The sequence below is a fragment of the Sorex fumeus genome, unplaced genomic scaffold (genome assembly GCF_029834395.1).
Source record: "Sorex fumeus unplaced genomic scaffold, SorFum_2.1 ptg000169l, whole genome shotgun sequence".
In the NCBI taxonomy this organism is placed as follows: Eukaryota; Metazoa; Chordata; class Mammalia; order Eulipotyphla; family Soricidae; genus Sorex; species Sorex fumeus.
Window position 1 is genome coordinate 439070 of NW_026606226.1, and position 13883 is coordinate 452952.

Sequence of the window (13883 nt, forward strand, 5' to 3'; positions counted from 1 at the left end):
ACAATATCAACTGTTTGATTAAATAGGGGTGATTGAGCCTTGTGGTGTTCATGCCTCCTGACACTCAGGGGTAGCATGAGGGCTACACCAGTCGATGCTGGGAAGGAGGATTAGAAGCACATGGGAAGGAAGTCAGGGCCTCCATTACGCATTGCACACTCGCTCACGGTACAAGTATTCCTGGCCTTCATTCAACATTTTTATCTGTATTTAACCTGAAGATCAGCCAACAAAAAGCTCTGTGTGTGAAGCCTTCTTGACCTTTCACCCTGGTGAGTGAGTTAGCATGGGAATTGGGTACTCGCCACCCACACACAAAAGAATTTCACCAATGCTAAAAAGCAATGGAAATGACGAGAGCAGCGCACACTGCAAGCCCATACATCACAAATGTCTCCAGGCCCTGGAAGGGTGGAAAAAGATAAAAGGAACTGTGTGAACAGGAAATAAGAGGATTTGACTGTCCATGGGTCAAAGATATTTCGGGGGGGGGGAGGAGGGGACAACAAACCTCAAAAAAATCTACTTAGATCAAGCTAATTCACTACCAAACTCTACAGCCTTATTTCTAAGGCACATAACGGTTCCGAAAGCAGCAAAATGGCTACTCACCCAAGGCGCTACTCTCTGGGGCGCCAGGCACAGCCTGGGACTGAATATTATACATGGCTTCGTATGTGCAGCTATCTGCCTGTTGGTCACCATCACCCATGCTGTAACAGGAAAAAAGTGACATCAGAACTCACACTGCAGATCTATTAGCATCTATCTATTCACAACATTCCATACTTGATTCTATCAAGATAATGCATATTCCTCTGTCAAAATGTCGGGTTTTTAAGATTACTGTGATGCTGACGACACCCAAGCAGAACTGTGTGTACCTACATGAGGGTCACACACTCAGGATAGATTCATCTGTGGACTGTGATTTCAGTGGGTCAGGAAGTGAATGGGTCCACTTAATTCTGGAAAAGGGTTGTTGGGACAGTTTTACCGTGAACTCTGGGTGGGCTCCAAAGGCCGTTTCAGCTCTGGCCTCGGCAGCCCCACGGGCCTCGAGGAAGGAGTCATATACTCTGTGTCCTCCTCACTCTCACCCTGCTCCCCAGACGGCAGCTTTGGTACAGGAAGAGGTCTGCAAGAGAAAGAAGTTTTGTTTATTTTGGCCATAGTCACTGGTGCTATTCCTAGTTCAGTGCCTGGGGAAAGCTCCTTGGGGTGCTGGGAAACACAGGCCAGGAACTGACCCAGGCCCATCACCCCTGGTGGTGTCCAGGGGACCATATGTAGAGCTGGGGATAGAACTAGGATCATCCAGCTTCAAGGCAGGTACCTTAACCCCCTGTAGTATCTCTTGGACCCCCATAAAGAATTAAAAAAAAAAAAACAGACCAAAAAATCACCAAAACCCCCAGAGAACTTCCAAGTATGAAATAAGTGACTTTCAAATAGAACACCATTCAAATACGACATGGCAGCAAAGGAGGGCACAACTGCTTCCCAGCCAAGACAGGTGGTAACCAGAATACACTGTGGAACCTTTTCCATTTCCATGGAAATGGAAAAAATGCAGCTATTCTGTGTCAGATGCACTGCATGTACCGGGGCTTTTCCGAAAGGGAGTATACCAACCTTTTCTTCACGGGGCACATGCCAGCCACAGTGTGGCTTTCTTCCATCTGCCAGGAATGTATAGTATAGCAAGTAAGGAGAAATGAAATACCTCGGAGTCATACCAGACCTTTGGACTCCGGTCTTGGGGCATTAGAGCTTGCTGGTTCCTCTGTACATGACTCACCAGGAAAACTGTAACAAAACTGGTCTTGCCACCCACCAATGAAACTGGATGCAAAGATAAAAAGAACCCAATCTCAAGGCGGGAGAGAGAGTACAGTGGGCAGGGTACTTGGATTACACATGGCCAAGCCAGTTTTGATCTGACACTCCATATGGTCCCCTGAGCCACACAAGGAGTGATCCTTGAGTGAGGAGCCAGGAGTAAGCCCTGAGCACCGCTGAGTGGAATCCACTAAGTGTGGCTCTCCCACCACTCAACCAAAACGAGCTCAGTCCGTAGTATAGAAAGCAGCATTTGTGGGAAGTAAGTGGATGAGTGCTTCCGCTACTCCCCACCCTAAACACTCTACAAAGGAACACCCATTTGCATTCAATATTTACTCGCCTAATTGTAAAAACACTAGCAGCTTACTAAAGACAAAGGAAAAAAAAAATACTCAGTTTGTGTGTGTGTGTTGGGCTGGAGCACAGGTATTGTCTGTACTGGTGATAGTACAGCGGGAGGGCGTTTGCTTTGCATGCAGCCAACATGGCCGACCCAAGTGCATCTCCTCCGCCCCTCTTGGAGAGCCAGGCAAGCTACCGAGAATATCTTGCCTGCACAGCAAAGCCTGGCAAGCTACCCATGACGTATTTGATATGCCAAACATAGTAACAACAAAGTCTCACAATGGAGATGTTACTGGGCCCGCTCAAGAAAATCAATGAACAACGGGAGGGCAGTGACTAGTTTTTGTGTACTCAGGACTTCCTGCTGGCTCTGGGCTCAGAGGTAACACTGGCGATACCTGGGTTTGATCCCAGGTCAGCTCAACCCTCTGTATTGTCTCTTCAGTCCTGGAATACAAGATTTTGAACCAGACTACAACATGCCTAAAGTCAACTCTATCTTAGTGTCTTACAGATTCCAGGAAGCAGCTTCCAAGGCCGCCTTCCGGTCTACCCCAGGAGGTCTGTGCTTAACTATCTGCCACACTGAGTTTAAGCTCTACTGCTATGCAATCAACTGAAAGTACCTGATAACCACTCTTAACAGTTTATATGATGACATGCTGAGATGTTCAGTAAGGGCTGAGAAAGATGCCTAAGGAATCAGAAATGTATGCTCTGCTTGTGAGAGGCCCCCTGACATCACATCCCCTGCCCACTATACTATCTCCGGCCCCTGTACTAGATATTTTCATTTTTATTCTTTTCTGGCTTTTGGGGGCATACCTGGTGATGCTCAGGAGTTACTCCTGACTTTGCACCCAGGGATCGCTACTAGCGGGGCTCAGGGTACCATATGGGTGTCAGGGATTGAACCTGAGTTGGCCATGTGCACTTTTTTTGTTTTTGCTTTTTGGGTCACACCCGGCGATGCATGGGTTACTCCTGGCGGTGCTCAGGGGACCATATGGGATGCTGGGAATCGAACCCCGGTCGGTCGCGTGCAAGGCAGACGCCCTACCCGCTGTGCTATTGCTCCAGCCCTGCCATGTGTACTTTTACCCCCATTCTCTGACACCTTAAAGAACTTTTTATTTTATTTTTTGCTTTTTGGGTCACACGCAGTGATGCTCAGGGGTTACTCCTGGGCTCTGCACTCAGGAATTACTCCTGGCAGTGCTCGGGGATCCTATGGGATGCTGGGGACTGAACTCAGGTCAGCCGTGTGCAAGACAAACGCCCTACCCGCTGTACTATCACTCCAGCCCCAGAGCTTTTTAAATGATGGGGAGAAATGCCAAGGATATGATGCCAAGTTTGGGTGGGTGGGGGGAATATAAAACCATTTATTAACTTAATACATATAAACATTTTATATATCTATAGGCACAGCCAAGCATTATCTAAGTCTCTGGATAATACTGCCTATAAGCTATGAAAGCAGGATCAGAATAAAAAGAAAATTGGCATGGGAGGCTGTTGGGCAGCCAAGACTACCAAGGCCAGGAGTCCAGAGAGAGGACTGGGGAGGCAGCTCCAAGGGCTAGAGTGCACGCTTTGTATGTGGGAGCCCCGAATTGGACCTCTGACACCACACGGTCCCCTGAGTATGGCCGGGATTATCCTTGAACACTCTCAGGTGTGTGTCTCCACCAAAATACAAAGAACAGTAGAGAGAGGAGGAGAAACTGAAGTACAGTCTCAGTGAAGGTTCTGAAACTAGGGTCTCAAGTCTGACGAGAACCGGAATTCTGGAATTCTACCCTGGCCAACATGTGTGGAGCCAGAAATCTTGAAAAGGAAGCAGCAGAGAATTAAGTTCAAAATTCTCCCTGCAATTTCCCTGAAAGCTACTGCTAATCCCTGAGCTGTGTATGTCATGGGCAAAAGCGAGCAACTGTACAGACAATACCTAGTGACCAGCGGAACAGATAGTTTTGCTATCTGCAAAATGGCAGATAAAGTTGGAGCTAACAGATACAGTTGTTGGACCACAGAATGATGATAAGCTCCAGGATTGTGAAGTCGAGCCCCTAGGGAGCAGGTGTGTGAAAACCACAGTATCATCATGAGCCTCAACAAAGACCCAAGTCCATGAGCAAGACTGGGGGAGTACTGTAGCACAATGTGTGACCGTGGCAAGCTCCATAGCTAAAACAGTATGTGAACCCCAACCAGGGGGGAGAATAAAATAAGTAAAATCTATGCAATAGCAGAGTGCCACTGGAAGCAATCCCAAGCACAGAACAGGGCGCAGCCCCTGAAAACTGACATGTGTGCCCAGAAATCAAAACCAAGGGTAGGAGAGATGGTAAAAAGGGTTTCGGAACTTGTCTTGCGTGTAGCTCACCTAGTCTGAATTCCTGGTATGGCATACGGTCCCCCAAGCATCACCAGGAGTTATTCCTGACCACAGAGCTAGGAATAAGTCCTGAGTACCTCCAAGAATGACCCCCAAACAAAAATAAAACAAACAAATCTGGTAATGATTCAAATAGAGGGGTTGGAGTGATAGTACAGCGGGGAGGGTGTTTGCCTTGCATGTGGCTGACCCAGATTCGATCTGCAGCATCCCATGTGGTCCCCCAAGTACCGTCAGGAGTAATTTCTGAGTGCAGAGCCAGGAATAACCCCTGAGTATCTCTGGGTGTGACCCAAAAAGGGGTGGGGGGAGGAAGAGGAGAGAAACAAGATTCAGAAAAAATAAAGAACCATTTCAGGAGCTTTGACTCCTTTAGAAGAGGAACATAAGATGTTTATGTTCCCTGGGTGAAGAGGAAAAGAGGGTAAAATTGTGCCTGTTCAAATAAATTGTTACTGAGAGCCCGAAGAATGAATCAGAAAATTCCAGGAACCTGACATAACACCCCAATTTCTGAATGCAAAAATACCTATAGACACATCATTATTAAAACACCAAATTGATAAAAAAATATTAAAGACTGCTAAAGGAAAATAAAAACCCAAGATTTTTTTATCAGTAAGCTGTGCCAACCCCAATGTAGGAAACAGAACTTGAGTAAATTTACCTGGCCGCCAGAGAATAAATGGCATTGGCAGATGCAGAAGGCTTGATTTTGGGGTGCTCACACTCGGGACCTGCTAATGGGCTGCTGTTCATACCCTGGAGAGAAAAGAAGAGTGCTCTTTTTATTCTGGAAAAAGCAGTCACTTCCAGGCTCCAAATTCAAATATAAGGGTTGGGGAAGCAGACACAGTGTCAAGGAGATGCGGTTGTGTTTTGTTTTGTGTTGTCTTAATTCTAGAAAACTGAATAAACTGGCTATCTACACAATGACCATCTCTAGCTTAGATTATCTATACATTTGTGGCTCTCACACGAATTTGAACACTTCTTCCACAAGACACCCCTTCCCTGAGTCACACCCCACCCACCAGCAATTAGGAGATAAGCATTTTCTCTAAGGGTCAGATTTTTCAACTTTGCCCTCCAATTCCATCTTTTGCTCTTAGATTTCCAACCATTTCCTGGCCAGTTCTTCCTTCAATTGCTCATCTCAAATTCACATGCCTAGGGGTCAAAGAGAAAATATAGTGGATAGGGCACCTACCTAGTCAGGTGTTACCCAACACCCCTCAAAAAAAAATTTATGTGCCCAGTTAACCAGGTTCATAACTTCAGTGGTGATGTGCATGATTTCTCACCCTTTTTTTTGTAATCCACTGTTTTCAATTTTATCTAAAGGCTCTTATCTAATCAGGCTACTACATTTTTTGGAGGGGCACACCAAAAACTACTCAGAAGTTACTCCTGGTGGGCTCGGGGGAACCATATGAGATGCCGGGGATTGAACCTGTGTGCAAGGTAAACGCCCTATACGCTGTACTATTGCTCCAGCCACCCTGAATGCTATTTAAAACATCATGAAACTGAACCATCTATAATTATTTGTGAAAGGATTATGTCAAAGTCAGGACTCACCAGGGAGGTATCCAGACTGAAAGTGCTTCCGAGTCTATGCCCATCCGTTCTGGGTTCCATTTGGGAGGGCAATGAAAATGGAAGTGAATGTCGATTGGTTAATTCTCTTCCCGTCCAGGGGTCAGTAGGGTTTGGGGCAACTACTGGTACTTTGGGGATTGGCCGAGGCAACCATGATTCCCCAAGGCGGCTAGAGGGGACAGGTGGCAGTTTGTCCCTGGATGGACAGTCGCCTGGTGTACACGGCAAGGGACGTCTCTGCGGCCGGGTTTCTGTTCCTCCAGAATATGGCCGGTCTGGTGGGGGCGGTGGCGGAAGGTCTCGAAGTGTGGGAGGTATTGGTAAAGGCTTGTCCTTATGAAGGGAGCCAGAAGCAGCCTGCAGAAGCATGATGGAAGCAAAAAAATTAAAACCTACGATCCACAGCAAAAGCCCCAGAAACCCAGAAACAAGTAATACTTTACCTTAGAAGCAGGTCCAAGACCAGAAGCACTTGAAGGAACAGAAATTCTCTGCTGTAGAAGGTCAAGTCGAGGTGGTACTGGGGGAAGGGAAGCTTGTGGGGCGATTGAGAATGGTGAAGGAGGCCTTTCCACCTAGCACAGAGGAATTTCCCAATAGGTCACTCTTGTTTGGGGAATGACTTCTCACCTAAAGCTGCAGAAACAAAGACTAGAGGAACACTAAACAGAACTGACTAATCCTGACAGGCTGGAGCAGCACATGTGGGTTTTCTTCCTGTCGCCATAAGAGGGCGCTCTCTCACAGAACTAGGGGGCAAGCTGCAACTGAAGAGGCCTTGCTACAAAAAGCTTCAAAAGAGCTACCACAGAAAAGCTTCCCCCAGAAGCTACCAAAAATTACTAAATTTTCTACCTCCTTATATTTCAGAAGGAAAAACTGTTTTATGACTAAAAATACAGTTTCATATAAAACGGGCAGATGTTAACCTCCCAACAAACTAACAGGGAAAAAGGGTAAACTCTGTGGCTTATTATGAAGAAAAAAAAGGGGAGAAAAGAAATTTCTAAAAGGAAAATGATCAACAATAAGCTAAAACGTAGTACTGTACGTGTGTGTTTTTTTTTTTAAGAAATTGGTGATTTCAAGTCAATAAATAAACAGAATCACTAATCACTATTTTCTGTCATCTGTGTTCCCAATTAAAGGAGGTATACACATGCGGACTTTTCCAATGCCCCCAGACTTCACTGAGGGATGCTTACAAGTTTGTGGTGGGAATGAGAGAATTCATACAAAAGGGTACTTTGTGCTTTTATCCCCCACCCCAAGCACTCTAAAGGGAGGACAGCAAAGCTGTAAGCACTTAAGCACAGGGGCAGAAAAAATCTGTCTCAGTCTGTCATCAATGCTGGGTGTGAGTGAGGGAGAGCAAAGAAAAATCCAAACCATTAGCTATTTTGCTTTCACTCATGTTTAAGAAAAAGAGCAATGGGAACAGGAAGATAGAAAAGGGGATAGGGCAAGGCACTTGACCCTGGTCACATCCCTGGCACTGCAAGCTCCCTAAGCATCTCTGGGTGCAGTCCTGGAGGTCCCAAATACTGGCAGTCGAAAGCCCTTGCAGCACTGCATGTTTGGGCCTCACACTGACCCACTAGCCAGTTAGCTGAGATTCACTGGCAGGCACCCTGGGCATTCTGAGCACTGCTTGTGAGAACCAGTATGCCTGCCCAATTTAGGTGGGGGAGGGGAATCACAGTGGGTAAGGTGCTTGTCTTGTATATAGTCAACCTGGGTTCGATCCCTGAAGCCCCATATGGTTCCCTGAGCATCGTCAGGAGTGATTCCTGAGTGCAGAGCCAGAAGCAACCTCCACGCATTGCTGGGTATGGCCCAAAGGCCAAAACCAAAAACAGAACAAAAAAACGACCTCCCCAAGGCCCTCATTTTTCTGTCTGGCTTTTTCAAGTTTTCTCATTTCATCTCAACTGTATTTCCTATCACTTCCTGTTCTGAAATTCCTATCTCTTTGCTTTTGCTGAGAAGCCCCTCTGCCTCCTCTGACACCTCCCATCTCCATCTCTGCCATCCCTGAAGAACCAGGACAGAGCATATCATAGCACCCCATACATGGCCCAGCAGCATGATTGGCCCCTACAATTTTTTTTCTCCTAACACAAAACAAGGTTTCAGGAGAGGAGGGAAATGCAAGTGAAGAAATTGTCAAAGAATAATGTAGCAACATTTCAAAGACCTAAACATTCATAAAGGGTTAGCTATCTGGCTAACCCAATGAACGAAAAGAAATCCATAATGGCTTAACCTAAAAATCCTTAAGTTCAGGGGGTATGGGAAGAAGGATAAGAAAAATATTTTCAAAACCTTCAGGGAGGAAGGCAATGGGAGAGCTCAAAGGGTTGGAGTATATGCCCAGCAATGCATGGCCTGGAGAGACTACTGTGTATGGCCCTGGCAGACCCCACCATTGCTGGCACTGCTTGGGAGGAACCCCCCCCCCCCAAAAAAAAGACTGGGCATGCTGGATAGTATAGCATACAGCAAGCAGGGCGCTTGCCTTACACGCAGCCCATCTGGGGTCAATCCATGGCATTCTATATGTTGCCCTGAGCACTACTGGGTATGGCCCTAAAAGAATAAATCAGACTAGGATACTGGAACAGGTGACATCAAAAAGCAAAAATACACCAGAGATTACAAGTAGGTAAAGCAATAACATATTAAATTTTAATTTTTGTTGTTTTTTAGGCCATATGTGGTGATGTGGATTGGATCTGGGTCAGCCCATGTAAGGCAAGTGCCCTACCTGCTGTACTAGCAATCTGGCCCAGAGCTGAATTCTTTTCTTCTTCTTTTTTTCTTTTTGGGTCATACCTGGTGTTGCACAGGGGTTACTCCTAGCTCTGCACTCAGGAACTGCTCCTGGTGCTCTGGGGACCATATAGGATGCTGGAAATCGAACCTGGGTCAGCCACATGCAAGGCAAACGCCCTACCCACTGTGCTATCACTCCAGCCCCAGAGCTGAATTCTTTTCAAGCTAGAACTCTACTCTAGTCAGTCATGGTGCTGGGAGAACAGACAATAACAGCCTGAAATATGGCAGTGAGAACAGAGAAGGAGAAAGGTCATTGAGAAAATAGAACTCATTCTTAGGGTTAGGTGAGTATAGGATCATGAGTTAAAAAGAACAAAATGAGAGCTGGAGTTGGGGATCGACAGCTGAGCACTTGCCTTGTGGGCATGAGTCGAGGTTTTATCCCCCAGCCAGGCGCCCAGCACTCTGGCAGTGAGTGTGCCCACTGTTACCCTTCCTCACAACATGGCTGCTGTTAAGTGCTCCTGAGCTTTAGAACATTGCAACTAGCGGGGTTCACCACTACCTTAAATTGCAGCCTCACCTTGGCACCAGCTAACTCTTTCATCATGAAGAGAGAATCATCGGCACGTTCATCATCGTCGTCATCATAATTAGGGGACGGGGCTCCTTCTGCTCCCTGCCTCAACAGGCTGCCACTTCCTCTAGGATCAAATGGATCGACCACAATGGGTTCAGTACCTTTAATTTCACATCGGCAGAAAGGACAGCCCTGGCCTTCAGACTCCTGCACAGGAAACAGGAGAAGGTAACAGAGACAGCTGAAAGGATTCCAATGGGCATTCACCAGGACATGCATTTCCTAGAGACGATAATCCACAATGGAAAACTTATCCCCACAAAGCCAGAGATCCCTGACCTCTGTAAAGGATGCAAACACTCCCCATCTTCCCCCAGAAGATTACTCGGTAGAGAAAATGCAAAGTGAGGAGCCGTACCTGCCAGGACGTCAGACAGGACGTGCACATGAGATGTCCACAGGGCTCGATCTTGACATCCTTATCATTCTCGGCGCAGATTTTACACAGCTGGAATGTGGAACCCATCTCACAGTATAATTCATATTGTTCCTTTGATTAAAAAAAAAAGAGAGAGAGCCTGTTCAGCCGATTGCAGATATACAGGGAATGAACAACTATACCCTTAAGTATTAAAATCTGGAAAATTCTGCTGGTATAAAAGCATCAAAATACAGATCAATGTTCCCCTACTGAAGCAAAACATCACCAGCCTAGTACCAATTTTAAGGTACACCCAAAAATTCACTAGTCAAGTCAATGTTTCAAACTTAAGCATTCCAGTCATGTAATAGAAGCCTATTGTAGGTCTAACTAATGGGAGGATTATAAAGTATACAAAACTCACCTGTGTCACTTTGATGTGGTCTTGGGGAGTTGGTTCACATAAGCCTGTCAGATCCGGATTCTGATTCCGGCCATCAGGAAACAAATAGCTGTACAAAAAGTAACCAACCGTGGAGTTTTTATGAAGCTAACACTGGCAAACGATAGCTAGGAATTCCCTTATTCTGAAAGGGCATCTTTGGGCCCTATCGATGGCTCGTGGCAAAAAAACCCCACGTGCTTTGCGAGCATGAGATCGAGAGTTGGGTCCCTGTGCTCCGCACATGCATGGTGGCCCTGCCGTCCACCCCAGCACCACAACAGGGTGTGCTCTCCATGGCACAACACCACAGTAAACTCTGTGAGCTCTGTGGACAGGACTGCAACCCCAGTCAATCCCACAACTGAATGTGTGAGCACCACAACCAGGTAAGTGGCGCTCCTGGTCACTGTAATGAAAGCAATAAGGGGAAGAGATGGGGGAATCATTCATACATGCATAAGAATTATAAGGAAAGAAAAGGGCCATTCTGCATTAAAAAAAAAATCTTAAGATGGTACTTTCAAACTCTGACACTCTTTCTCCAGGGTACAATACCACAGGCTCTTTTATATGGGGAGGCTGGGGTGGAGGAGTTCTGGGACCACACCTGGCTGTGCTCAGGGATCACTCCTGAAGGGGCTGGGGGACCATATGCAGTACTGTGGATCAAACCTGGGTGAATATCCACAGGCTCTGTCTTTAAAGTGCAGGGCTCACAAACCTCTTCTGTAAAAAGGCAGCCATGTCAGCTTTTACCAGTGCCATAATTCTAGTGTTATATATTCTTATATGGTGATATTTGTTTTAACAATATTTAAAAACAAAAAACACAACAACCTCTGATGAGCCTTACCCAAGCAGCTAATATTAGGTCTGAATTAATTTTTTGGTATCCCCTATTTAATAACATTGGGACTAGAGAGTATAGTGGGTAGGGCACTTGCCTTGCACATGACTGACCTGGGTTCAATTCCCAGCACCTCAAATGATATGGTTCCTGGAGCCCCATCAGAAATGATCACCTGAGTGCAAAGCCAGGAGTAATCCTTGAGCACTGCTGGGTGGCCACCCTCCGAAGGAAGCTCACATCTATCATCTCCACTCTGATCCCTTTGGTCTTGTGTGGTGCTCAAGCACCAGCAGGGCACACACAGTGCTGCCAGAGGGACAGCCATGAGGCGTCTGACTGATGTAGTGCTCCCTCATGTGAGGCACATCACTGGCCCTCACCTCTCTATTCTACCCTATCAATGACCAGAAAGTATAAATTATTGTTTGGCTTTAGGCCACACCCGCCAGTGCCTGAACTCCATGCTGTCAGAGTCAACCTGAACCTGGGTCTGCCATCTGTAAAGTCTGTGCTCAGCCCATTGAGCAATCTTTCTCTGGCCCACAAAGTTTAAACTCTAGTAACTTAACATGCATTTGCTTTTTGACCAAAGGCCTGAAATATTCTTGTTTACAACCCAAATACTAATAGATGCCAATTAAAAAAGAAAGTAACAGGAAACAAGTCAGCTAACACAGGCCTAAAAAACAGCTGGAGCACATACTTGAGCAACTCCTTAGCTCATAGTCCAGAGTGCCCTAAGTGATGTGTTCACCCACACCCCAAAAAAGGGCTAGAGTGAAAGCTTTGCTTGTGAGACCTCTGAGATCCAGAAGGTCCCCAAAGATCCTCCCACCAAGCACAGAAAGGTGTGATCCAAACACCAAACCATAAAAAAAATAGACATACAATGTAAAAATACAAAGTTAACACCTCTCCCCCACCCTCCTTTGTTGTTGCAGGACCACTCACTAGCTCACTCTCTGGATTGTGGCGTTCACACATTTAGTCACAGTGCTCATTGGAGACTGGTGCTGGGTGTCACACGTGAGTCGTCACACAAGTCCTCCTCGTACCTCTGAGCTTTCCCAGGGCCCAGAAGTAGTTGTTTTTTTTTTTTTTTTTTTGCTTTTCGGGTCACATCTGGCGATGCTCAGGGGTTACTCCTGGCTTTGCACTCAGGAATGACTCCTGGCAGTGCTCAGGGAACCATATGGGATGCTGGGAATCGAACCTGGGTCGGCTGCATGCAAGGCAAACACCCTACCCGCTGTGCTATCACTCCAGCCCCCAGAAGCAGTTTTTGATACCGAATTAACTGGTATTTTTAGTACTTATCAACTGATAATCAGTTTGAATTCTCAAAGGAAGTGTGACTCAAAGGAACTTAGTCATACATGTTAACGAAGATTATTAAATTAGACCCTGTGAAATTTTGCTGAGCCCCCAGGAGGTCAGGCTGAAGGTCGTGTCTAACTCTTCAATGCTGGTGAACTAAAGCCCAGCTCATTGGTATCTCTATCACTTTTAAATTTAACACAGACTTAAAAGCAGTTAACATTTGGAAAAGTTTACTGCTTACGTAGTAACTAAAGAAGACAGAACTAATGACCAAGTTTTACAACCCACAGTTCCTGGCTGATGGCAAACCACAGGTACTCACAAGCCTTCCCTGAAGCCGTCGATCAGGGCTTGGAAGAGAGGTTTATTGTGAGGAATTGTTTGGAGGATGTTTCCGTCAGCTGTGACATACCCAATAGCCCACTGACCCAGACGAGTACAGCTCAGCCGGAAAATGTAACTGAGAACAGAGATAAATGGAATCTTTAATAGATATGCTCACACTGGGATGGATGGCAAGACAGACAAGAATCAAAAGAACCGTCAATAATAGATTCTTTAGGGACTAGAGACCAAAAGCAAAGGACATACAAGTTTAATAAGCATTTATCAGGGGGTGGGAGATTGGTTAATGGGCTGGAGCACATGCTTGCATACTGACTCCCAGACTCCATCCTCCAGAAATAACAAAATAGGGGTGAGTATTTATCAAATCACAGGATCTGAATAGTCAATTTCCTTAATAAAATACATCAATCCAATTGCAGAAACACAGCCAGGAAGAAACCAATGAAAGATCACATAGCCTCTGTTGTAACAAAGGTCCTAAGATCCTAAAATTCAGGCAAACAAACCTGTTTCGCTTGCTGGTACCGACCTGCCAGGCTTGTGGATGAATTTCTGAAGACGAGCTTTTACTTCATCATATGTCAGGAAAGCCATGTAGCCAGGATGAGTTACAGCAAGACTGTTCCAGTTCCTGAGCAAAGAGGACCAGGGCTAAGGAAACAAGAGATCAGTCAGATGGTAGGCTCTCATGCAGTCATACTCAGAGCAAGGAAGAGAAGGAAAAATCATGTCGATTCTCAAATTACTATTACAGTGCTCTGATTATACCTTGAAATGTCAAGAAAAGACAAAAAACATACTTGGGAGACTAGCACTCTGAAAGGTTAAGAACAGAACAGAGGCTAGCGCAATAGTAGAGTGAGAGGGTAGGGAAGTATATAGGTATATAGTTAAGAATTTCAACAGAATAGGAAGTAAGTTGGAGATATATATACACATAAATGCCCA

At 45.8% G+C, this 13883-nt stretch overlaps 1 protein-coding gene across 3 annotated transcripts in view; it reads right to left on the reverse strand.

Moving 5' to 3' along the window:
* CBL (Cbl proto-oncogene) overlaps window positions 1-13883 on the reverse strand; it is a 68207-nt gene that overhangs the window by 3362 nt on the left and 50962 nt on the right. For all 3 annotated transcript variants that reach the window (XM_056107664.1, XM_056107663.1, XM_056107665.1), the window contains 10 exons: window positions 13465-13586; window positions 12910-13047; window positions 10397-10484; window positions 9970-10101; window positions 9555-9758; window positions 6637-6768; window positions 6173-6550; window positions 5259-5353; window positions 998-1138; window positions 613-713 (listed from right to left, as the gene is read on the reverse strand). In XM_056107664.1, the coding sequence (XP_055963639.1) occupies window positions 613-713; window positions 998-1138; window positions 5259-5353; window positions 6173-6550; window positions 6637-6768; window positions 9555-9758; window positions 9970-10101; window positions 10397-10484; window positions 12910-13047; window positions 13465-13586 (1531 nt within the window). The remainder of the gene's footprint in view (window positions 1-612; window positions 714-997; window positions 1139-5258; window positions 5354-6172; window positions 6551-6636; window positions 6769-9554; window positions 9759-9969; window positions 10102-10396; window positions 10485-12909; window positions 13048-13464; window positions 13587-13883) is intronic.